General features: G+C 46.2%; 8 protein-coding genes across 8 annotated transcripts; 2 read left to right on the forward strand and 6 right to left on the reverse strand.

The window, feature by feature from the left end:
- Positions 1–2,333: 2,333 nt before the first annotated feature.
- BDR25DRAFT_328887 (uncharacterized protein) lies at positions 2,334–3,495 on the reverse strand (the record flags this gene model as incomplete). The annotated part of the gene is made up of 4 exons (XM_033692418.1): positions 2,334–2,365; positions 2,420–2,814; positions 2,862–3,034; positions 3,097–3,495. The coding sequence occupies 4 exons, from the start codon at positions 3,493–3,495 to the stop codon at positions 2,334–2,336; spliced, it is 999 nt and encodes a 332-aa protein (XP_033541932.1).
- A 1,732-nt stretch (positions 3,496–5,227) lies between these two features.
- Positions 5,228–6,499, reverse strand: BDR25DRAFT_240849 (putative monooxygenase; the record flags this gene model as incomplete). The annotated part of the gene is made up of 3 exons (XM_033685720.1): positions 5,228–5,531; positions 5,589–5,864; positions 5,910–6,499. Coding segments are annotated over 3 exons (1,170 nt in total), but the record flags the coding sequence as incomplete, so codon positions are not given.
- Positions 6,500–7,227: 728 nt separating this feature from the next.
- On the forward strand, positions 7,228–8,913 carry BDR25DRAFT_328890 (cytochrome P450; the record flags this gene model as incomplete). Its single annotated transcript, XM_033692419.1, has 5 exons — positions 7,228–7,403; positions 7,466–7,535; positions 7,590–7,755; positions 7,809–8,112; positions 8,184–8,913. 5 exons carry the CDS (start codon positions 7,228–7,230, stop codon positions 8,911–8,913), a joined length of 1,446 nt encoding a protein of 481 aa, XP_033541934.1.
- Positions 8,914–9,033: 120 nt separating this feature from the next.
- Positions 9,034–10,280, reverse strand: BDR25DRAFT_360991 (uncharacterized protein; the record flags this gene model as incomplete). The annotated part of the gene is made up of 10 exons (XM_033696340.1): positions 9,034–9,073; positions 9,104–9,181; positions 9,230–9,291; positions 9,338–9,371; positions 9,427–9,627; positions 9,657–9,792; positions 9,860–9,942; positions 9,997–10,079; positions 10,131–10,192; positions 10,223–10,280. The coding sequence occupies 10 exons, from the start codon at positions 10,278–10,280 to the stop codon at positions 9,034–9,036; spliced, it is 837 nt and encodes a 278-aa protein (XP_033541935.1).
- A 264-nt stretch (positions 10,281–10,544) lies between these two features.
- Positions 10,545–11,299, forward strand: BDR25DRAFT_306918 (uncharacterized protein). Its single transcript, XM_033690742.1, has one exon. The coding sequence runs from the start codon at positions 10,649–10,651 to the stop codon at positions 11,084–11,086; it is 438 nt and encodes a 145-aa protein (XP_033541936.1). The 5' UTR covers positions 10,545–10,648; the 3' UTR covers positions 11,087–11,299.
- Positions 11,300–13,443: 2,144 nt separating this feature from the next.
- On the reverse strand, positions 13,444–14,480 carry BDR25DRAFT_240993 (uncharacterized protein; the record flags this gene model as incomplete). Its single annotated transcript, XM_033685726.1, has 2 exons — positions 13,444–14,177; positions 14,234–14,480. 2 exons carry the CDS (start codon positions 14,478–14,480, stop codon positions 13,444–13,446), a joined length of 981 nt encoding a protein of 326 aa, XP_033541937.1.
- Positions 14,481–15,458: 978 nt separating this feature from the next.
- Positions 15,459–17,419, reverse strand: BDR25DRAFT_93018 (67 kDa myosin-cross-reactive antigen family protein). Its single transcript, XM_033699256.1, has one exon. It carries the CDS (start codon positions 17,254–17,256, stop codon positions 15,610–15,612), a length of 1,647 nt encoding a protein of 548 aa, XP_033541938.1. The 5' UTR covers positions 17,257–17,419; the 3' UTR covers positions 15,459–15,609.
- A 2,546-nt stretch (positions 17,420–19,965) lies between these two features.
- BDR25DRAFT_318792 (uncharacterized protein) lies at positions 19,966–20,905 on the reverse strand (the record flags this gene model as incomplete). Its single annotated transcript, XM_033691769.1, has 4 exons — positions 19,966–20,011; positions 20,107–20,232; positions 20,279–20,343; positions 20,522–20,905. The coding sequence occupies 4 exons, from the start codon at positions 20,903–20,905 to the stop codon at positions 19,966–19,968; spliced, it is 621 nt and encodes a 206-aa protein (XP_033541939.1).
- Between the last annotated feature and the right edge of the window lie 2,845 nt (positions 20,906–23,750).

Raw genomic sequence — 23,750 nt, forward strand, 5'->3', positions numbered from 1 at the left:
ATATTACCTAACTTCCTAAAAGTACACTTGCAGTTAGTAGTAGCGGCAGAGATTATAAGGACATATATTGCAAGTCCTAGCAGCACTGGGTACGTGTATTATCATATTTCCTAGCACTCTACTGGGTTATACAACGGGTTTTTATTCTTCTCTAGCGCCAGCCTCAGTTCCTAAACCTATTACTTAGGTTATCTTTAACTTACTTTATTACAGCCTCTATTTACAACTTTATGAGCTTTTATTAAGATATAGGTGCTACGCCTCTCTTCTATTTGTGCTTATAATTGCTATGTTCTTACGCTTCTTCTACATTACTAAAAATGCATTATAATTGTTTATAAGCTAGTTCCTATCGCAGCAAGGCCTAAGTTTATGTAAATGGCGCTCAAATCCATAGGATCATCGGCACGACTATATGCACCAAGAGACAGCGAAAAGGCATGCACAAGTTGAACCAGTGAGAATTCAGATTGCATAGTCGATATTCATGAGCGAGATAGAATAACCCCTAGGTGCCGGGTCCCACCCGGATCTTTGACCTGGTCCGCTTCCGGGTCCTCGTGTGTCCAACCCATCACATAAAGAAGCTCTTTCTAGTTTAGGTTTAAAAACAGCCTAATTAACTAGCAAGCAATTACTAGGTTTATAGCTTTAAAGCTATTAAGAGCACTAGAGGTATAAGAAACTAGATTGATTGGTAAAGGAGTGTACATAGGGGTCTATATATATTCAAGAAAAGGGGTAAGTCTTGGCAACATGTGGCTATTGTGTAAACCATGCGTGACTATTGCAAACATGAATAGAGAGGCATAGTCACTAGTAGATAGTAGCTTGGCCTAGTTACATTCTTCCTTATGTTAACAGGGACCGAAAACTCACGGCTCTTCAACTTTTGAAGAATACTATTAGAAGAATCTTGATGAATTATCGATTACGACGATTAGTCTGGATGCCTCACTACTGCCTCAAACATACTCATCACCAGGCGCATTATTGGCCTCGTTTCATTTCCTAGATTGGTGAATCAATAATTTCTCTTATGATAAAGATTTGTTCGAGACTTATTGTCAAGCTAGTGAAACCCCAACAAGAAATCAGCACAATGGATAGTTTGCAGGGCTGAGCCGATGCAGCCAAATAGCTGTTACTCTCCAAAGATCCATTGGGATTCCCTGTTCAGCCTAATAATATTAATAGTAAGAAAGCGGATACAATTGATGTAAAATACCTGACTAGAGTGCAGGTGAACAAAGTACACGGTTGCTCTGTCTGTCTATTGGCGTCCTATGTCTTTGAAGTCGTTCACGCCGAGCGCTGAGTAAATAATTTGCAATGAAACAAGTTAGTACGTATAAAATTTGACCTGATTAGGGCAGCTATCGAAATCCCTCCGTCTATATTTTGCTTAGCTTCTCCTTCACAGCCAACTTTCACTTAGCATACCGCCACTCTCACTGCCTTTGAGGAACTCCTTGGAGAGAAAGCTATTTTTCTTGTTCAAGGCACGAGAAATACACTCTCGGATAGTGGTTAAATTTAATTACTGCTCAGAATGTATTACTCTTCAGTCTGCACAATCGAATGCGCCATGCGTGGTTCGTGAGATGGTCTCTCCCATCTCACCGAGGTATTGAATCTCAGGAAACTCTCCCCGAGCGTATTTTATTTGATAAGGTTGAGGGAACCGCTAAGGATGTACGTCGTTGCGAGTCTTCTAGGACGAGGAAACTGATGCCGCATTTTGCGCTAGTGCATCTTAGGCTGCGATGGCTAGCTTCAGCCAGGATATTTGGGTTGCATTCGGTTCCCACACCGGTGAAGCTCTGCACAACACAACACCCTCTTCCATGCGGCTCACTGCCATTTTTCAACCGAGGCGTTTGAAGATGACTGCTCTTCAATGGCTATTAGTCCCTGCATTTTAGGAACCAATAACAGTGGTCCCGCGCGAGGAACAGCGAGGTAGTAGCCAGTTGCAGGAATTAAATCGTCTGTTCTCGTCAATTGCTTGATAGCTGTTAACCTTGCTGGCGATCTTCTCACGGGACGTAGACTTAAGATAAGCGTATTTCAACCACCGCTGTCCTCCCTAGAGCACCTAAATGACACAAAAGCAGTGTCATATTTTACGGTAAACTAACGCTGTTGTTTGAGAAATTACAAGGAATCTTTGTAGAAGCAGCGCCGATGTCATTGGCTAAAGAATAGTAAAACCAACTTAAAAGACTAGTTGATCTTGTCCACGCATAAACGAGTGTGCAGTTCCAAATTCCCAATAATGGTGCGCTCTGGTTACGAGCAGGTATTCTGCTACCAAACTATTCCTTGCCAAATTACATGTTCATGCCGGGGAGCTCCTTGAGCCCTATAACACGAGTGATTAGCTTTTGCTATCTTAATAAGAGGCACGATTACTTACATCCATCGGTGGGCTCGTTAACTAATGTCTTGACCGAGCACTTATTCATCTGGGCCGGTGTCTGCGACTTAAGGGGCTTTCCGTTTTCACAGGCCTGGAACATGCAGGAGGAGTCCATGGCGCGCTGGAGCGAATCGCCCTTCCACCCGAAGACGTAATCGGCATGAGTGCCGTAGCCTTTGTTGTCACCAAAGCTTAGGACGAAGGGGTTCGAGCCGTCCGCAGGCCACATATTGTCGAACGGAGTCGTATCCCACAGTGTCTCATAGGCTACCTGTGGCATCCGAATGGGATGCGAGGACGGACAGGGACCAGCAGGTGAAAATGCCTCTTTTGCCGTGTTATACATATGAGATTGGTGGTCCGGGCTATCGAGGTTCTTGCCGTCCCAGCATCTATATGGTCAGCGAATGGGGACAACGATAAAAAAGGGAGTACTGACGAAGGGAAGTGATGAACAGTCATAATGCCCCGTTTACATTTCTTCGTGGGGAAGTCAGGGAGCTCGGGGAATCTCGTGCTCTTGGTGTCTAAGCAAACGAATCGAAGTCCCACGTGTCCCTTTGCGGCGGACAGAGAATCGGTTGTCGGGCTGCCAACCGTCATGCGGAAGCCCTAATATTATTAGTTTCTTGCTACGGAATCGTAGGCAGAATTAGAACAGGCAGAAGACCTACTGGCTTGAAAGCTGTAATCTTCTGGTTGCCATTGGAGTTGAAGTCTTGCTGCGTGTAGTAGACCGTCATTCCACCATTAATACCGGCAGGTAACGCATCGTTCTCCATAATTTGTACACGCTTATACGAGCCGTTCGTGTGCTTGAAGTACATTACAGCCGTCCAGTAGTTCGAAAAGTCCTCCGTGAATGTACATGTTGTGCAGGTACCTTGTTCGCCAAGATCACCGGACATGGTTGCATTGAAGGTATTTCCACCGACAATCTGGTGGACATGCGCGGAAGGAATACGTCCAGGCTCAACGAGAGGATCGAGGCGCTGGATGCTCAAAGTCGAACATCCAAATCGAAGCGCAGCCTGAGAAGGCGCAGCGAGCAGAGCGAGAGAATACCACTTCATCTTGGCAGGATCCGTTCTAGTGACAATGAAAGTGCGTAAAAGCGAGTAGTGGGCGTTCTCAACAATATATCAAATTCCGACCCCTTTCGTGAGTAGAATCACTCATACCTTGAATACTTGCCGCCGTACGGAGTGCATGGTGTTGAATGCTTTATCCATCGTTTATCCAAATGCGCACGTTGGCCAATAACATCCATGCACAGTCAAGATTAATATGAACCCATACCAATAACGTTCAACCCTTAAATTTTCCCCGCATTACCCCAATTAATCTGTAAATCTGGAGGGAAGTTTAGATGCGAGAAGGGGAAGCCTGCTAAGATCTTGCCACGCAGTGCCAGGGGTTGACATATGAAGCGAAAATTAATCGCCCTATCCCCTCTTAAGAAATTATAGCACTGGGAAAATCCAGGCGCTGTTGATTAGCAACAACGTTGACGGTAGATAAATGCCGAAACGCTTAAGTACCGAAGCTGGACGTGGAAATTTAAGAGTCAGAGCGAGAGAACCAAATATCCAATCATATAACTGCCGAACGGTTACTGGTCGAGCACTGGCAACGTTCATTGGGATTGGTTTAGTGCTGTATGAAGCTCTGTCGGGAATCAGGGAGCAGGACCTTCCCACGGAGTTTCTCCACCCGAGTACACTCTTTAAAGACTCCTTGAGATGGGATGAGTGAGTTGGCAGAGGTTCAAAGTTGTCCTTCTCTTCCGGCTCCTCCGAGAACTGCGTGCGTGAATCGGTCGGGAGAGCTGGGAGCGTTTGGCGCGATGACGGGTCGATCGACTAGTTGCCGCGACGGCGATGAGGTGGCGGTTGCGACAACGAGGTGGAAACTGGAGCATATCCCTGGGGAGCCCTGCAATACTGCTCATGGCCGCACCGTACACGAGCTAGACATCCCTTCGACCTTAGATGAAAAATACGAACCTCAGCCAAAAGCATTTGACCGTCGCATCAGCAGACTTCAGGCACAATCTACGAAGCGAGATATTGGATAGCCAGGCTCTCCGCTCTCAAGGACATGTCAATTCTGCATGGCAACACTCTAGATGTGCTGACGACCCTTTGCGGTGATGGATGATCATTTGGAATGCCACGAGGTTGTCGAAACGTTTCCCGGTATTCGGCTACGATTTCATCTAGCACCTCTTTCCGCACGTTCAGCCAGATTTTAGCGATTTAGAGATCCTATAGCCCTCTATGCTGCGTCATTTCACCTGGCGTGGAACATGACAGGTGGTAGTCCGGGGTAGAAATTTGAGCTCTCTTGGTCTTCCCCCTCCTCATAGACAGAGAATGGACAGATAGGTTCTTCCGTTGTCATGTTCTACGTTGTGTGTTAACATAACGTAATTGACAGCACGTTGGGTCTCAAAATGGGTGAAGGCACCCGGGGGAACACACTTCTGGCGGCTGATGGCAATTTAGCACGTATCGAAGGACGGTGGACGGTGTCAATTCCCAGTTCTATCGATGCTTCGGATGCTGTCTGGGCGCGAGGCTGGTCGACGCTGGAAACCGGCGGGAATTGCTGGTGCCATATTTGTATGCAATACAGTGGAGGGCACGAGAGGAAGATTAAAAGACCGTCGAGGAATAGCGCCAAGCTATCAGTGTACTTCTAGTTTAGCATTAGTGTCTCTAAGCCTTCTTGCTTTTCAACATCTCTCCCAGCCTTCAATACAAGACTCAGATCCTAATAGCGCTTTCTTTGGTATTACCTTGGTCACGACAGCTTGTCAAACAAGCTTACTCGTAGTTGCCCCAAACCTCGGATCTTCTCTTTCTCCACCTTGTCCGCACCCAATATGTTTCGAAAGAACGGGTCTGTTTCTCGAACCGTCTCCGCGTCACTCTCACACAGTCGACGCAAATTTGCCTGGGAAGTGGGATCGATGACGTTCTTGAAAACACTTCGCCGGATCTCATCGTACTTCTCGAGAATACTTTCGGACATGCCATCTTTGATCACTGCAATGAGTGCGTCACCCAATGCACCTGCATCGAGTAGTCCACCCGTAAGTCCCAACCTAAAATGTCTCACTTTAGTCCTGGTTGCTGGAGGTGTCTATTGGCAACTAACTTACCCTCCAAATGGGTTGCACAAATGAGCGGCGTCACCTGCGAGGAGTATCCGGCCGATGTGGAATGAGCTGGCACATTTCTGGTGTAATCGATATGGGGAGAACATCTTCAGGTCGTACTCTAGTGGCCTTGGACCCGGAAATATTGCCTCATATTTCATTGGTAACCTAGCTCGAAGTTCTTCGTCCGAAAGGCCTGTCTTCTCTCCGTACGACACCCTCCATAAGCCCGAAGTGTTCAACTTGGCGACAACGCAAAAATGATCTGGGTGTCTTGTCCTTGTCATCAACAAATGCAACAGAAAGAAGGGTCCGTATACATACACAATCTGATTCCCAGTCGAGTATCCGTATTTGTCGAAGGGGTATACTACATTGGTCGCTACTATCTGCTGCGGCCAAGTGAACCCATCAAAGGTAACCCCCGCGAGCTGGCGAACCACACTACGAGCACCGTCCGCCCCAACTACATACGAGGCACTCAACTTCTTTAGCCCATTCGGCGTTTCTGCTTCTACAATCACACCGTTCTCACCCTGGTCGATGGCAACAACATGATGCTGGAATAAAACCTTCGCCGCAGCGCAGTCCTGAAAATGCTTCAATATCACCTCTGCAAGTTCATGCTGTCCTAGTATCAGATTCTCATAAGGTTCCTCATTCGTGGGCACTCTTTCCATTTCAACAATCACCTCGCCGTTCAGTTTCCGGAAAGCGAGCTTCGTACTCGAAGTTCCAATCTTACGGCAGTCTTCTAATACGCCGGCGCGATCAAGCTCCTGCACTGCTACTGGGTGATAGACCGCTGCACGAGGGGACATTTCAATCTCAGGGAGAATCTCCAGAACCGTTGTTGGAATGCCAACTTTAGCGCATCGAAGACCCGTGAGGAGGCCAACAGGACCTGCGCCAACCTCCCATACGGTTATTTTTTGGTTGAGGAGGGAGGTTTAAAGGCTTACCACAATGACTGACTTTTCTAGCCCCATGATCTTATGTTTTAAGCATAAGATACGTGAGTGGCGCTGATGTGTAAGTCGATGAGTTGTCCTTGGTCCGAGAAAAACTGGATGAATTGTAATAAGCTGGTTGCTATTATCATCCCCAAATGGGGTAGACAAGCGTGGCAGGGTATGTTTGCCTGTTCCCCGCACCAAAGCTCCGGGCCCCGCATTGGTGAATTGCCCCACATACTAACTGTTGCTTAACTACGCTAAGGGTCAATTCCTCCACACATACCACAAACTATAGTCGTTCGATTTGTAGCCTCGGTATCATTGCTACTAAGAAGACAGAGATCAATGTACTGCCAGTCGCTTGATGCTCCACCGGAAAGTCACGGTATATTCCCAACTCGAAACCAATAAGCCGCCTCACGTAGATGGCCTCGCACAAAAATATACACGGATAGTGGGTCAGCCCCCTTCACGGAATTCCTGCCTATTCAGTCTAAGCCATCATGGCCGTCTCGATATTCCTCCAAATGTTCATGGAGCACATATATGTAGCTCTCGTCACATTATCCATCCTTTCGATTCTTCTCTACAAATTTAGAACTTATGACATACGGCGGAGAAGTCTCCCACCCAAGGTTCCAGCATGGCCCATCGTTAACCATACCTTGGCCCAAATGCAGGACGACATGCCACCAATTCTACGTGAATGGGGAAAGAAATACGGGGAACTTTTCAGGACAAAGGCCGGAACTACAGATTTCATTTGGCTAAACTCGAAGGAGGCGGTCAAAGAGCTGTTTGACCGTCGCTCTGCAGTGTATTCCAGTCGGCAGCCAATGCCGATGGCATTTGATTGCGCTACGTATGTTTCACCAAAACGCCTCGAAGTCGGTGAGTAGGGTGAAACTAACTCTTTTATGGCAGAGGAGGGAAACGAATCACATTCGCTCCTTATGGCAAAACCTGGAGAGACTCTCGAGCTGTGTTCCACAAAGTAAGCTACCCATTGTAGCAACTACAATAGCAAGCTGACCAGACATGATTCTAGGTTTTGACGCAGAAGATGGCACAAGACTACTCCGTGATTCAAATGTTTGAGGCGAAGCAGCTTAGCGTAGACCTCCTGGATAACCCAAAGGACTTCTACATGCACAACCGACGATATGCTGCCAGCGTTATAATGCAAGTAACATACGGGTGGCGCATCCCTAAGTGTAAAATGCCGAGATCTAGAAGGTTCACAAATATGTCGAGCTAACAAGTGCAGGGGACTGCCGAGAAATCTATCGTATTTTCGAGGTCCTGGGCCGCTTTGTGCAATGCAGAAAACCAGGTCAGTGGCTTGTTGATGTATTTCCTTCGCTTTCAAAGAGTAGAGTCTTCAATATGGTATCTAGCTGGAAACAAATAGGGTCACAATTTCATGCGCTAGATGACGCAACTTGGTTCGATTTCTGGAACGAGATGAAGCGAAAAGTCGCCGATGGGACCGCACCACATTGCTTCGGCAAGATACTGCAGGCAAATTATGAGAAACAGCGTCTCTCAGAAAGCCAGGCGGCTTGGATATGGTGAGTCCAGTCGATAACTTGTGCTGACCCCCTGTTTTCCCTCGGTCGGCGTCTAGAACTAATCTTCACAGCGGCGGCTTAATCGAGGCCGGCAGCGAAACAACATCCGCAACGCTAAACAACTGCCTCTACCTAATGCTTTCCAACCTAGACTGCATCCGTCTCGCCCACGAAGAACTCGATCGCGTCGTCGGACGGGATAGAACACCAACCTTCGACGACGAGCCAAATCTCCCGCTTATCAGAGGCATGATCAAGGAAACGCTTCGCATGCGGCCTATCAACAAATTCGGCAACAATCACTTCAACATCGAGGACGACTGGTATAATGGCTACTTCATCCCAAAAGGAACCATAGTAATGGCAAACTGGTGGTCTATTCACTATGATCCAAAGTACTACCCCCAGCCCGATAAATTCCTTCCAGAACGCTGGCTCGATTATCCCCACAGCGCAGCCAAATCAGCCGCACTACATGACGGCACCCAAAGAGACCATCTTACGTATGGTGGCGGACGAAGAATATGCGCGGGCATGCATCTTGCTGAGAAGAGCTTGTTCATCAATGTTGCGAGGATTTTGTGGGGGTTTGATGTCGGGCTTGCAAGGGATGAGAACGGGAGAAAGATTGAGCTGGACTTTTCGACGAAGAGTTTGCAGAAAGGGAGTTCGTCAGTCACGAAACCCTTTCCTTGCGAGATTAAGGCTAGGTCGGAGCATCATGAGTGGGTGATGAGGGAGGAGTGGAGGGCTGCCCAAGAGATGGGAATTGATTTTTCGCATATCAAGTGGACGGTTTAGGGTGAGATCGAATACCGGCGACGACATATCAGCGAAGCGGCGCTCACACGAACCAGGAGAAACGCGGCGGCTACAGATCTCCAAATGAGACTTGGGAATACTGAAATGCAGGTTTGGAGATCACGGGCCCAAGATATCCGAATTTCTCTCTAATTTCCAACTGACATCCAGGACCCGTGGCTCCGTGGACCTGAAAGGTAAAACAAGTTTGCGGGGTACATAGAAGTAGAAGCCCCACATGACCCATGCATTCACTTTTCCCCACGGCCTCGCTCCAGCCTCGCGCAATAGGCATGTAACAAATGTCGTGGTTTACGTAGAGTCAGCTAGCGCGTGTATGCGCGGTCGCCCTAATTGTAAGGAAGGTCGCTGATTTGACTTTCGGAATCCTTGAGGGGAATTTCAAGGCTGATAGGCAGTCTACAGGGTTTGAAGGAAATGCAGAAGAAGCCACGAAGCTTCGGTGGTCATTCTAATTGGCTAGAAAGACTAAACGCATTCCCCTACCTTTACGCCTGGGATTTTCGGGGTACCAGAACCTCCAAGATAGAGAGATACACTCTCCACGGTCGCAACGGCGGTGGAATGGTCAGCTTAAACCTCGTTCCATCCTTTGCTGCCATCGCCAATACGTCACTGCACGAACAGCACAAATGAATTGAGGGAGTAGCTAGGAGCTGAAAGGCTGGTCCATCCACGCCCGGACCAAAAGAGCTCAAAGTGAGTGGCCCGTCTACAACAACGGAACCTCCAAGTCAGGCAGGATGAAATGTACGGTTGAGATTGCTTGTGCATTTTCCATTACTGATCGTATCAATATTGGGAGGGTGGGACTTCCCAGGATTACATTACCAAGAAATTCGAGACGTCGTTCAAGGACTCAAGGCAGACTTCGCAATCATATCCACTGAGCAAGCAGAGGGAGCATGAAGGATCGCATACATACGAGCTTGAGCTCGAGAACGCCTAGGATTTTTGCGAACCTTGGGTTTTGCTCTCACATTCGCCCGGTAAGCTGATCCCGGCCGTCTGGGTCGTGATTACAATGCGGGGATCTGTCGTACCTGCGTTTAATCTGATCACATAGACTGCCCCTCCATGCTCCCAACCCAAACTTCGGCAACGAGGAAGAAAACGCCTGTAATAGCGAATAACCAAAACCTAATCTAACAATGTTAGAACTGCTCTCCAATAGTGAATGCCCATCAAATGCTGACCTTGGGAAGAAAGACTCTTTCATCGATGTTTATCTTTACCCACGGTAAGATCTTAGCTGATGCTCACAAAGCTTTCTCTCTCCACTATGCACTCCCAAATCTGACCGTCATATCGATAGCGTTCTGCAGCTTACATGCTCGAAGGATCATGTGGTGTAACATAAGCCTGTACAATACGATATGTGATTTGCTATGCAGAGGGTTAAAGGCCATGATTGGCTAGACTCAGGGGCAAAATACCGAATCCGTCGAACCATTCGTATTCATGTCCATGCTGTCACCTATCAACCTGCGACTTTGCAATCCAGGCGACTTACTTTTGGTGTGATGGGAACGGGGACGGGGACGGAGACGGAGACATTGAAGAAGAGTATAAAGTGCTTGACCAAGTTCCTTAAAATACTACTCACAGCACACCTCAATCTCTCAAGGGCCTACTTCCACTACACAAATCCATTCATAGTAGCAATACAGTCTATCCAATCTTAAAGCTCTTCAAAGCCACCGAAAACCCCACGATGCAAATCCCCATCCTCTTCCTCGCCCTCCTCGCCACCTTCACTACCGCACAAAACGCTTGCACTGGCGACAAATCCCAAGCAGGGTACTGCACCGCCCTAACCTACGTTGACCGCACCACCTCTGTGACCGGGCCCCCCACCGTCACCGAATGCCTCGACACATGTCGAGGTGTCCTCTCTGAAGCTGGAGACTGGCAGATCGACTTCCGTGGCCAGCCCGCATCCTACGTGCAAGTTATGATGGGATATCCGTGCGAGTTTGCGGTGTCAAGGCCCGCGAGTGAACCCCAGTATGTGACTGCAGTGCATAACCAAGATATCATTGATATTATCGATGAGGTTAATAAAAGGTTTGGGGGATTGCATGCCGGCAAGGTGGCGGCGACGGGGACGATGAATTGTGGCGGGCATATTGCGAATTGGTATGTGGATTAGATGGACAGTGTCAATGGGAAGAGAATTCCATCAGCCAAGCCTCTTGCTAGAATTTAGGAGGCTGTTGAAAGAGTATAGTGGCTAGGTTTTGTTGTTAAATCCGATATATTCCTCCCCATGCTCCTTCAAACTGCCTATATTCAGCCCACCTCTCTTCTTTTACCCACGAACGAATATATCAATTCTGTGACCAACACATCTCTCTTCATTCTCTATATAGACCGTTCGTTCTCCGAGGAGCTAAAAAGTTTTAACCGAAGGGATAAATTTCCTGGAACTATTTGGGCCAAAAAAACCCAACTGCAGCGTTCGATGGTGCTTCTCTCATCCTGGAGTGACAGAAATTTGCTCAAGAACCGTCAAGTCGATACCCCAGTCGCCAAGAACTAAAACAGGGACTCGCCATAAAAGATATTCCAGGAAGACCTAACCGCTATATTCTCTCCATACCATAATTATTCCTCTCAGAACCGAAAATTGGGCAGCGAAAAGAGAATGTTGCTAGATGGCTTTGGAGAGCAAAAAGCCGCCCTTCCTGCCGCCAATGTTGCTCCTCTTCGCTGAGCATAAACACGTTTCTCAAAACACCGGCATGGGCTTTAGCCCAGCGCCGAGATCAAGAATGCACATGGAAGAGTTCCATGAAAGACTCGGGAGACGACATTCATCTTCGCATGTCTGAAGTTTGAAATCTTACGATCGCCATTTTATGCGAAATTCACAAGATCGCGATTTTTGGCAGCTGGTCGCGAAGGAACTGGAAAAGGCCTAATGGGAAGACGTCGATCCAAGCTTGGACAAGGAAGGGCTGGTAATGATAGCCAGTGCTCCGGTATAATCGAAGTTTGGAGGAGTAATGGAAATGAAGACCGGTTAGGAAACCGCTGCCTGGCACCTACCATGCACTGTAGAATCAGAAACGGTCTCTTGTCATCTCGCATTGGGGTATATAAACTCCTTCCACCCAGCGCTGTCGATCTTTTCCCACCATCGGCGCCGCCTAAGCTGTGACTAAATTATACCTTCTCTAGCACGATGTTTCCGTAATTCTAGCTCTTTTGTCAAAACTCGCTGTCAAGAGCTTTATGGAGAGGAGAAATGGCTCGGAAAATCGACAATTTTACGTTCAAAAAAGGGATCAACGAGTGGTTCCATGGGCGGACGTCTCGAAATTTCTTCATTCTGAAGCCCTCAATCAAATGTCAAACATCAAGGGGAATCAGATCAAAACCGATGTGTCTCCCTTTTCCAATGAATGTTGCGTTGATATCATGTTGGCGCCAGGATTGGGTCGTAAAATAAGGAAAGAAGCGATGTGGACAAACTGAGAAGATACTTAGACTGCCCACACTGAAACATGTCGGAGTTTCTAGATATGAGATCTAGGGAAAGGACCAGTTCAAACACGCCGTGTTATAGACTATGCGGTTATTCGACAGAAAAGCGAAAGGTTAGACAACGAAAAGATGGGGGGAAAATGCGATGTGGACCAGACTTGAGCTATCAGTTCTAAAAAAGTCTAAATTATTTTTCAACAACCCATAGCCACATGCGTAGAGTAAGAGTAGACAGTGCCCGAAAGTAGTGGCACAGCTTGTAAGAAGAATTGAAGCAAGCAGAGGGTAGGGCGATGTTCAGAAGGAGGGGATGTAGAGACTCGAAGTTCGAAGCGGTGGTGATCAAGGAGTATTTGAATGCTGATCGTCATCAACAGCACTAGTGGCCAAACCCTCTTCATATTTGAACACGTATGCCCACAACTCCCCACGCTGGAAAGTAACGACCGCCTGAGTCCCTTTGACCATCGTCCCTCTCCAGAATACACAAGGACGACGTACAATGATATTTTTACCAGAGAAGTCTTCTTGTTCCAGTGCTCATGCATGCTCTGAACATCGATTTTAGAGACAGAAGAGGATGACATAGTGAAGAAAGCGAATGAAAGCGAAAGGGGGAGGGGTTAGTACATGAGTCTCGGAGACAGTTCGCGGGAGGTACATGTGAAAGAAGCCGGAGGCATTACTGCTCATGCATATGTGGCTGCTTTTGTATTGCACTTGGATATGGTGGAGAAATGCGGAGAGGAAGACGTGGACACTCTGAGAAAGGAAAGAGGGCCAGGAGGTCATTTTGGTGGAGAAATACATGGAAATAATTCGGAAGTAGCGAATGCGAATTTGAAGAAGGAGCTCCTACACTGAGGGGAGTGCTAAAAGCCGAACTCAACAAGTGAAACCCACACGGAAAAGGAGAAAAGACAAGTTGAAGATATAGAAGCTGATGTTGATATCAATATACAAGAAAATCCGAATCTACAACCATCCTAGATATATACACAAGCTCTTATCCATCGCCATTTAATGCACCATATTCCTCCCAATCTCACTCTCCCAACCCGCCGCTCTCTCAAACCCATTCGTGTACCCCTGGTAATCCATCATAGCCTGCATAACCTCATCCCTACTTGTCAGCACGAACGGTCCATACTGGAAAATCGGCTGATCGAGCGGCAATCCCGCGACAAGAATAAACCTCGATTCCGACTCCGCGCCCTCTTCGACAGCGGCTTCGATGCTATCGCCCTCCTTCTCGAAAACAACATTGTGGTATTGTTCAACAGGTCGAGACACCCTGTCGGAGGAGAAAATCGTAGTCCCAGATAGTGTATACGCGAACGCATTCCAGCCTTTGGGCAGCGCCTGCTTAACATGACCACCAGGCTTGACCGTGAAATCTAGCAGCCAAACAGGTGTATACGCCAATTCCTTCACCGAATCAGTGCCATATGACTGCCCGCTAATAACCTTGACCTTGACCTTCCCATCATCCGCAACTGCCTCTGGGATTTCCTTGGCGCGCAAATCGCGGTATCGTGGCTCGCAGGCCTTCAGGGCCTTGGGGAGATCGACCCAAAGCTGTATACCAACGTTTGGCGAACCATCGGCGTTCTGGCGCGGCATCTCGGCGTGCACGATGCCGCGGCCCGCTGTCATAAATTGCAGATCGCCCGTCTCGATTGTGCCTTTGTGGCCTGCGAAGTCTTCGTGGTCGACGGCGCCCGAGAGTAGGTATGTTATTGTTTCCTGGCCGCCTGGAAGTGAATTAACTTGCCATTCGCGTTACGTGTTTATGAATACGGGTGCTTACGGTGTGGATGGTCAGGAAACCCTGCGCCCGGGGGGATTGCAAAATGATCCAGCATCAGAAACGGTGAGAAATTCCTCAACTGCGGTGTCCCGATACTCCTTCTTACTCTCGCGCCCGCACCCTCGGATTGTTCGATAGCAAGAAAGCTCTTCTGTATCTTCCGCGGGGCCGTCGTGGTGAGGGGCTCGGAGGCTGGGATGACAGGAAGGCCATGGAAGGCCGTACTTGAAGTAGTGGTGCTTGACATAGCCCGTGTGTTGGTGTTGATGCTGTTTCGCAGGAAGTTGGAGATTGAAGTTGGTTTAATGTGGGTAGTAATCTGCTTGAAGCTCGAAAGCATAAACTCTTTGTTGTAGAAAGCGACTGCAGCGATGGCAAAAAGAATGGAGAAAAGGACTCGCATCGAGACGGGGGGGCGAGCTACTTATAATTGTCGTTGTCGCTCGGGTGTCGAGAATGTTCGGGGTGGAGCTGGAACGCGGAGACGTGTTTTAGTAGGGCAGGCATGACGACAGCTGGGTGGTGGAGTTGTGAATAAGGTCTTAGAAAGCGGCGTGGAATGGCGAGAGGCTTGTGGGCAGAAAGCGATTTGTAGATCATGACCAAGCAGGCACGTGGTGACCGGGCAGTCTTTCGGCAGTCGCTTTCGGATCGGATCGTGCCAAGCCCGGCAGTTTGTCAGTCATCGCAGCCAATCAGAGTGCTGGCCCTGGTTTCTTTGTCCCTCACGTGTTTCGAATTATCCTCGAGAAGAATACGAAGCTGTGTTCGAATATTTGCAGTGCTGTCAAAAGAAACCTGAAAGGCCTAGAACTCCCGAGAGGAAGATGGAGAAATTGCCATCATTACTACATGGCATTTAGTACTTGGTATCCAATACTTGTATATTGTAACCCAGGCCAAGCAGATGCCAAGCCACCTATCTACTCCTGTACCTCTCTTTGTATCAAGCCTGCCCCTAGAGGCTCCACATTAATACAACACTCTTCCGCCGCACCACCACCCAGGCTTACATATATAATACGCTTGGTGCGAAGCGGACCACGGCATGCTATCTCACAATGCGGAACATGACTACGGATCCGCATGCTGGTCCACTTCTCTGTTAACCTGCTTGCTCGAATCAGGGACATGGCCTATAGTATGCCAGTTTCTTCTTCACGTTCAATGTTAAGTGACAAGGTGCAGTACATGGTATTACAATACACTTGGTTGTGGACCGAACCTGAGAGCGCTAAATGTAGCTGCGGCAAAGACTGAGGGAGTGAAGCGAGAAACCATTCGGCACTCGTATACTAGAAAGCATGATCAGCTTTTCAACAAACCACCAATCCCATACATAACGCCATACTCCAGAAACGGATCCACCCGTACGCTCAAGTCATCATCTTCATCATCGCCTCCACCATTACCCCAATATGATGTTCCCCCTTGTACACCCCTTTTGGGTGCTTGTCCAAACCCATCAGTTCGTACACGGCCATCTGCGCACCTCTCACACTATACTCGACGGTAAAGACCGTATCCTCCGGAATCTCCACGAACTGGCCCAGCAGCGCAATATTAGTGCTACCCTCTGGAATAACCTGTGGACGGTCGCCGGGCTCGCGGGTCAGGAATTGAGATGTGATGTACGGCATCATGCAGGGTCTGCAGATAGCGTGCTCACGGATCTGCTCAGCCGGGAAATGAAAGTGTCCGAGGAGCTCAGTGAGGATCTCTTGGCCTGAGCATTCCGCCATCGGCTTCTTGACGAAGTTGCCTTCTTTGTCGGGGAAGAGACCATAGCCCCAGACGACATCTATTCCTATTGGTTGGTCGACAAAGTGCGGTTGGTGGGGCACGACGATCGACATGAGCCAGTTGCTGTCTTTGAAGGTCATCAGCGCTCCTGTCCCGGGTTCGTTGTGGCTGAAGCCTTCAATGCGGCGGAGGAATTCTGGGTCGCTGAGAGTGATGGTGAAGGACTCCCACTTCGACTCGTTGATACGAGTGCAGAATGTTGACGGCTTGCCAAATGCCTCCCCGCCTTTGCTGACGAGCTTGCCCCAGAGATCCCAGCATCCGTCCTGATGTTCTTCATCGACAATCGAGGGTGGCGGGGTATCGTTCGTGCCAACGCTCGAATCGGATGTCATGGATCCAAGGGTCACGATTACGATATCCTGGGGGTCCAATTGTGCTGTCATTGGTGTTCCGTCTGATACCATATGAAGCTCGTCCACTGTAGCTGGAATACCTTCGATGAAGTCAAAGTCCGTGACTTTGGTGTTGTAGCGGAAATCAACTCCTTGATCTTGCAGGTATTTGATAATGGGCCGAATGATCGAGTCGTATTGGTTATACGGTGTACGGTCGACGCCAGACAGGGTATTGATCCGTGGGAATTCGTGCAAGAAGCGATGAACATAACGACGGAACTCTACTGCACTGTGCCATGGCTGGAACGCGAACATTGTCGCCCACATATACCAAAACTTAGTCTTGAAGAATGCCTCTGGGAAGCACTCATCAATCCGCTTCTTGCCCAAGCTCTTCTCGCTCTCTAGAGTCAGCTTGATCAGATCCACACGCTCAATGTTTGTCAGGCCCATTTTTGAAGTGTCCACGACTTCGGCAGCCTTCTCGGCAGACGCAATCAGTCGCGCTTTTGAATGCGTCTGGTTCTCCTTCTTGGCATTGAAGTCTTTGATATCTTGCATGACGGTCTTGTCATTGCTCATCAGGGACGGAATCCGCTCAAGAAGGTCGTAGGTGCAGTGGTAGCTAAAATTCAACATCCTGCCACCTCGAAGAAGGTAGCCTTCTCTTGGATCGCCAGCTCCATCCATTGAGCCTCCCATGACAGGCAACGCCTCGAGAATGTGGATATTCTTCGCCGGAACGTTGGCATCTTGGATGAGGTGAACGGCGGCAGCGAGGGATCCAACCCCGCCGCCAACGAGATAGGCTTGGGTGTTCTCGGGGTCACGGCGGGGTAATTCGTTGCTGCCGTGGCTCTTGCGGAATGGAAGGTGAGGCATAGTTGTTGTAATTTTTGTTGCTTTGATATCGAAGTTTGCAAATTTGGGAATAGAAAACAAAAGAGTCTGACACTTACCATGTATCAAGTAGCCCTATATACTATACCAAGACTACCATCATATGATGCTGCACGCGCGTATGCAAGCCCGAACGAGGTCAGGCTATCACGTGTTGTCATGATCATATCATATCGCGAAGCCGTTCTTGTGAAACTAATGGTATCGTGAGCCGAAGTCGGATGATACTTAAACCCACCCAATCATTAGCAGTGTCGCCGCTGTAGATAATTCAGATGCCGCACGCGTTGCTGAAGGACCCCATAGGGTCAGGTTACCGACAAACTCAACGCGGAAGTCACCGGATGGGAATTCCATGGGCCTCGGGATATGCACATGTAATTGGCAATTCGATATAGTGACATCGTGAACCGACTGGTGGTCGGTGCAACTCCTTTCTCGAATTTGCAGGTGCGTTGACCGAGGAATGTCCAAACTAGTGGGCCGATCTGTTCACATGTGAGCATTTGCGGTGCCTGTCAATTGAACATTCTGAGACACAAGGAGATAAAATCGATGGGCTCTGTAGTTAACATAGATGCTGATACGATAGAGAATCGGTACAAGAAGCTCCAGCTGAGATCAAGACGTAAATCTACCAAAGATCTTGAACAGCGCTAATCTTGATACGGTTAGTCCATATCACTCTTGGCGCGAACTTTGGGTGTAAGCACATCGACACAAAGCTTCCTCCTCTAGGGTCCTTTTCAGTCTTAGCTGTTCATTAATCCTCGAACTGGGCACCGTGGTCCATTTTGGTGCAGTTGTCATATATTATAGCCAGACTAAGCCACCATCTATTAGTGCCTGTACCTCTCTAGCTACCATCGCTACCCTAGAGGCTCCAGATCAATACAACACTCTTCCGTTGTACCACCACCTAGGCTTACAAAAACTATCGCTGTTAATGATCCTTGACATATACTAAGTGCTACTAACGCTAAAACCCAATGATTTCCTGGGCCATCCAAGCCCATAGTTGACGCAAATTGACAAATAAGATGGCACCGTTTGGTCCTGTATTTACGCCGAATACTTTTCAGGTTATACTCTCGACACACGAGACTTTTATGTTCTAAGGGTCAGAGTGTGTAAACTTCAAAGCAGGCAATGAACTATTTCATTCATGCTCAAACATACGCACATGTGCTGGATCATTCGCTTCCTTCCTTCCATTCTAGTAATGCTAGCTGGATCCTTGTGCTCTACATGAAAGAGGCTTAATACCATTCCAATTCAACGCGGTCAACTAAGAGGAATGGACAAAGGATCTAAGGCTGACTCACTGCTCAGTCAACCCTACCATCGAACTTGGCGGGCAGCGAAAAATAAGACCCGTAGCCGTTAATATAGAAGATGGGAAGTAATTCACGACCCACCTCGCGTTTAATAATCTGTAGTTCGGAAAATACTCATATGGAGCGGATAGGGTTGGAGAAATTCGAAGAGAGGGGACTAAAATTGAGGACGCAGCCGTGATGGACTGAATGAATGAAATTCTATAGATTATAGTAGTGATAAAGACTAGAATGGAGCTGAGCAAGGAACCACACGGCGTGAACTTAATCCAGGATTCGTAAACTCAGCATGTAGTTAGGTACCCTATTTTTCTATAGATTTCACCTCCACTTGGACCTTATGTTTACACCGACTTCCCCGATATCATTGGCTAGCGCGATATCTTGCATTAAAAGATGAGCAGAGGCAGCCTCAACCCTTCCCGCTAATCTCCCTAACAATTACCGGAAGGCTCATTTGTAAGTTTGATCCTTTTACGCGACTAACAGTATACTCCGTGGCGTTCGGAACATGGCAGCATGTATTTAGTAAACCAGCACTCTCCCCCGTCAGGCACCCCCATTCTAGTACAAATGTACGTATTGAAAGGTTTGGTGATACTGCGGTGTAATTTTGCCCTTAGAGGTCCGGAATATGGAATCGGTTAAGCTGCTACAATGTTGGAGATGATGAAGACGTTGACCTGAGTCTAAATTAAGTTAATATTTGTCGGTTGGCTCACTCCTCTAGATGGCTACCCATCTGGTAGTGGGTCCCTTCTCTGCGTGGCTACGCACGCGGTAGGTGGATAGGCAGCTGTACGCTAAGCGTACAGCCTATAACAGGGTGAGTAAGCAAAGATCTTAACTACTGCCCTCTCTCTTTATACAAAGAAAGAGGGTTGTTAAGTACATTTAGCCCCTAACGCACAGGCTAGATAGCCAACGTTTCAGGCAACTTAATTCAGCCGTACGCGTGTACGGACGCAGCCGTACTTACGTACGGACAATATTAGATATTTTAGAATCTAAATGGCAACACCCCTCGAGCCATATAGGTTTGACCATGGGCAATTGAAGCTATATCTAATGTGTGAAGCTATGGGGAGCACCAAAGATATGAGGAACTGGGTTGGTTGATAAAGGAGGGTGCCTAAGGGTCTATATATTCAAGGAGTGAACTAGACAGCAGGGTAGGCAGCAGTAGCTCCTGAAGGCGAGTAGGTGGTGGATATCGGAGAGCTACGTTACTGCAAACACAATGAGATAATTGTATAGGGCTTAAAATGTCGACCATACTTCATGGATTGGCCCTAGAGGATCTCTTTGTTGTTTTCTAAGGTTAGATACACTACAGGTAGTCTAAATAGTAAACCTATGCACTTAGATTCACCGTGGATCCTGCTGTTATAACCCTTATACTATATACTTCAATAGCAGGTAAAGAGTTTATAGGTATTCATAGCGTCGAAAATTTGCAAAGACTAGCCCATGGGCGCCTATGGTAATTACCTACACCACCTTCACCCCCATTTCCAACCCAACCACAATCCCCTTCCTATTTCCCTTCTCCCCATCCTCGTCCTTAAATTTCTCTGCCCTCCCATAGATATCTGCATAACTCCCAATGCGGTCTGCTCGACTGTAATCGGCATATTCTTCTCCCCCTCATACAATTCGGCAAATACCTAATCACACAATCCGGATTCTTAGAAAGGACACCGGGGTGCGATACCTCAGAATTGAAATATATCTCTATTCCCTCAGCGCTACATTAAGTTCCCCAGATTAACCACGAAACACGCCGGGGTTGGTTACACATCTAGCCATTCCTTAGTCGCCTAGTCGTAGACTTGTGGCCCTGTGACTTTGTCGTATAGTAGGGATGTGACTATCCCAAAATCAGCATGCGCACTTATCCCACTCGTTACCTTCTGCGGACTATGCGACGCCCGCGGAAAATAATGTAACAGCCGCATTTTAGCCATTGCCCGTCCACAAACTTGTCGAACCACCCCTCTTATTGATCCAGCGACTGCGCGAGGACTTTTAGGATATTCTTCGTAAGCGGGACAACGTGGTTGTAGTATTTCAGCGGTGGTCCTGAAGTCATCAATATCAGATAGGGAGGTCGGATTCGGCCCGATATTAGGCCCGAAGTTGGGTTTTTGGCATAGTTTGGGTGCGAGGTCGGAATCACATTTCCGAGGTAGAAGCCTTCTTGAGTTCACGGTGGGAGCCAGCTTCGAGTAATTGAGAGCACAGGAGCTCGAAGCCGCGGTTCCAGGTGTTGGTTGTGTCTGGCGGAAGAACATGTTAGACTGGGGACTACCTTTGGAAGAGATGATCATGGCAGAATTGGGCAGGGGACATGAGAGGGGGTATGACATACCTTTCCTAACCCTCATCTTGTCTTTTATCATGATGTGCTCTGACAGCTCTACCAGCGACTCTTGGTGATCTAGAAGAAGCCACTGTGCAAGCAGCAGTCGCGCACATTGTTCACCATCTTCTTCGCTTCGTTGCCATAGCAGACTATAGCGCGTCAATTCCCAGCAAGTCGCCTATCTTTGGGGATTATGTCGCGAGGTAGGAGCGACCAGAGACGTCGAAGAGCAGCGAAGCTCATCTCACACTTGGCATCGTTAATCCTGGCGACGCTCGATAGATGACTAAGCAAACTCGAACCTTGGAATAATTAGAGAGACCCCGGTGGTGAATTGGAATAAACAGGAAAAGGTTGTGCCCAGGCCCCGACGGGTTGACTAATCAACTTTTGGCAAGCGAAAAGGCCTGCGCGGAGCGCAGGGCTGCATGCTCAACGATCATACCTAGCTCAACGATTATTATAGTATATTATATAAAATAGATTCAAAAGCGCATGTTTCAGTTGCTTAAATTAATGTTGTAGTTGCTTCTAAAGCCCCTGTAGTCTAAATCCTCTGTTAGAGGGCTTACTAAGATAAATTTTTTTTTTTAAAGAAGTTATTTACAAAGCTGTTAACTAACCTATTTACGCTAGATTCTCTCTTTACGCTCCTTAGCTATCTCTGCATATATTAAGACCTAATAATCTTATTAGTAATAGGTTATATCTATACAAGGTAGGGGCTTATTGTTATTATAGTGTTTTTATAAGGCTTTATGTAAAGATGAGATAGTAGATAGCTGTTACAATCCTTGCTTCCTAGAAGCACTCGGGTCTTATGATATTCCTACGGGGGAAGTAGGGCGGATGGTAGGGGCCAACCGGTAGGGTGTACAGTCCTACGTACAGGCTAATAGGCTATTAGAGGGGAGTAGAGTAACTAGGTTGTAGTTTGCCCTATGTGTAGCAGTAGAAAGGCTAGAGTTAAACAGTCTTATTAGACAAGGTTAGAGGTATATATAGTGTAAAATATATAAATAGTATTACAGCTTTTTAAAAAGCTAAATGCTACTTAGTTTATGTAAAAAATAAACTAAACATTAAACACACCTTCTAAAGGTTATTTAACAAGGGAACTATATACATATAAAAGAGGGCGCTAAGGCAAGTTTAGATAAGTTTAAGTAAGCTTTATAAATTAGCCTTACTACTAACTTATTTTAGCTTATCTAAACTTACTAAGCTCTTTTAGGCCTTACATTCTATCTTTTTACTAGATAACGCATTCTTTTATTACTGTAAGCAGCTGTGCTGCCTCTGTAACCTTTAATTAGTCTATAAGCAAGCCCTGTTCTAACCTAGCTAGACTGTGGAGCACTGCTAGTAGAGTTACGCTAGTCTAGCTATAAACTGTAACACGCTGCCCCTTCTCTCTAGCAGCGTCCTTACTGCTCTGCTTACACAACTGTGTTAGTAAGAGTTTGTTTATAAGGTAAGCGCCTGCCTACTAAAAGGTATCTCTAACATTTATCTTTTTTAAACTAAATAGCTTACTAGTTCTATTTATCTTATTATCTTTATATTACTTTTTATTTTAATTCTTTTTACTAGATAAAGATAAGGCCTTATAGCACTTACTAATTATTAAAGTTGTCTTATGTGTTAACTTTATTCTTAGATAAATGCGTTAAGTGTGTAAAAAAAAATAATAAGTATAATGTCTTTATGTCTAACACTGCCTAAAAGTGTTTAAAGAGAGAAAGAGAAAAGCTTCTTTATTCTACTAAAGCTTTCTAGGCCTAGGACCTTATGCTATCTATCTATAACTAAAAGTAGTGAGAAGAGTTATCTTATTAAATTTAGAAGCAGCTTTACTTGCAAAAGAAGATAATAGTAAAGAAAAATAAAAAGTGTTTTAAATAAAATTATATCTAAAAATTACTAGATCTATTAAAAGCTTAGTGTGTAAAGTACCTAGAAAAGGACTTTTTTTTCTTAGATAAAATAAAAGCTTTTAAGGCTAAAGTAGAGAGCTATTTTTTTTATAGCTTTTATCTACTAAAACTTATCTCTAAAGGCTGCTACTATCTAGTAATAATATAGCTGTTTTTTTTAATATAGGTGCTTTATTACCTAGCTAGTTTCTTTTAGATAAGCTTAAAAGTACTTTTATACTAACAGCTGCACATTCTATAAATTCTTAGCTAGTTTTTATATATTTTTACTAGTAAGCTACTTTTTTTACTTTACTAAAAATTCTTTTTAATTTTTTTAGTTACTGATAATGTGCTTAACTTTATATTTTATTTTCTAGTCTTTTTATTTCTATGTAAATAAGAGAATCTCTTTAAGTGCTTTTTCTAATCTAGAGATATAAAACTATAGGTGTATTTTTATGTGTAAGAGAAGCTTAAGTTTGTAATTATCTTATTAAGTTTAAAAAACTTTATATAGTTTTATTCTTTTTTTTACTAGCTTTCTAGAAGGTCTAGGTGTCTTAAGGTTTTTAGTATTAAAGTATACATAGTTTTCTAGACAAACCTTTAGTCCTAGTTATTATAATTTATTTATGTATTTTTTAATTATTTCTCTACTAGTCTAAGCTTTTATTACTAACTTTATATATATATATTATAGATTTACTAGCTAGTTTATTAATTTCTATAAGTTTATAAGTTAGTTTTCTTATAGCATAAAGTAAAAGTTATATCTAAAATTAGCTTTATATAGTGTCTTTTTTATTATAGCTAACTCTACATTATTAATAGCTAGCTGTGCTATTAAGAGCTATT

The sequence above is a fragment of the Lindgomyces ingoldianus genome, assembly GCF_010093535.1.
Source record: "Lindgomyces ingoldianus strain ATCC 200398 unplaced genomic scaffold BDR25scaffold_41, whole genome shotgun sequence".
Classification (NCBI taxonomy): Eukaryota; Fungi; Ascomycota; class Dothideomycetes; order Pleosporales; family Lindgomycetaceae; genus Lindgomyces; species Lindgomyces ingoldianus.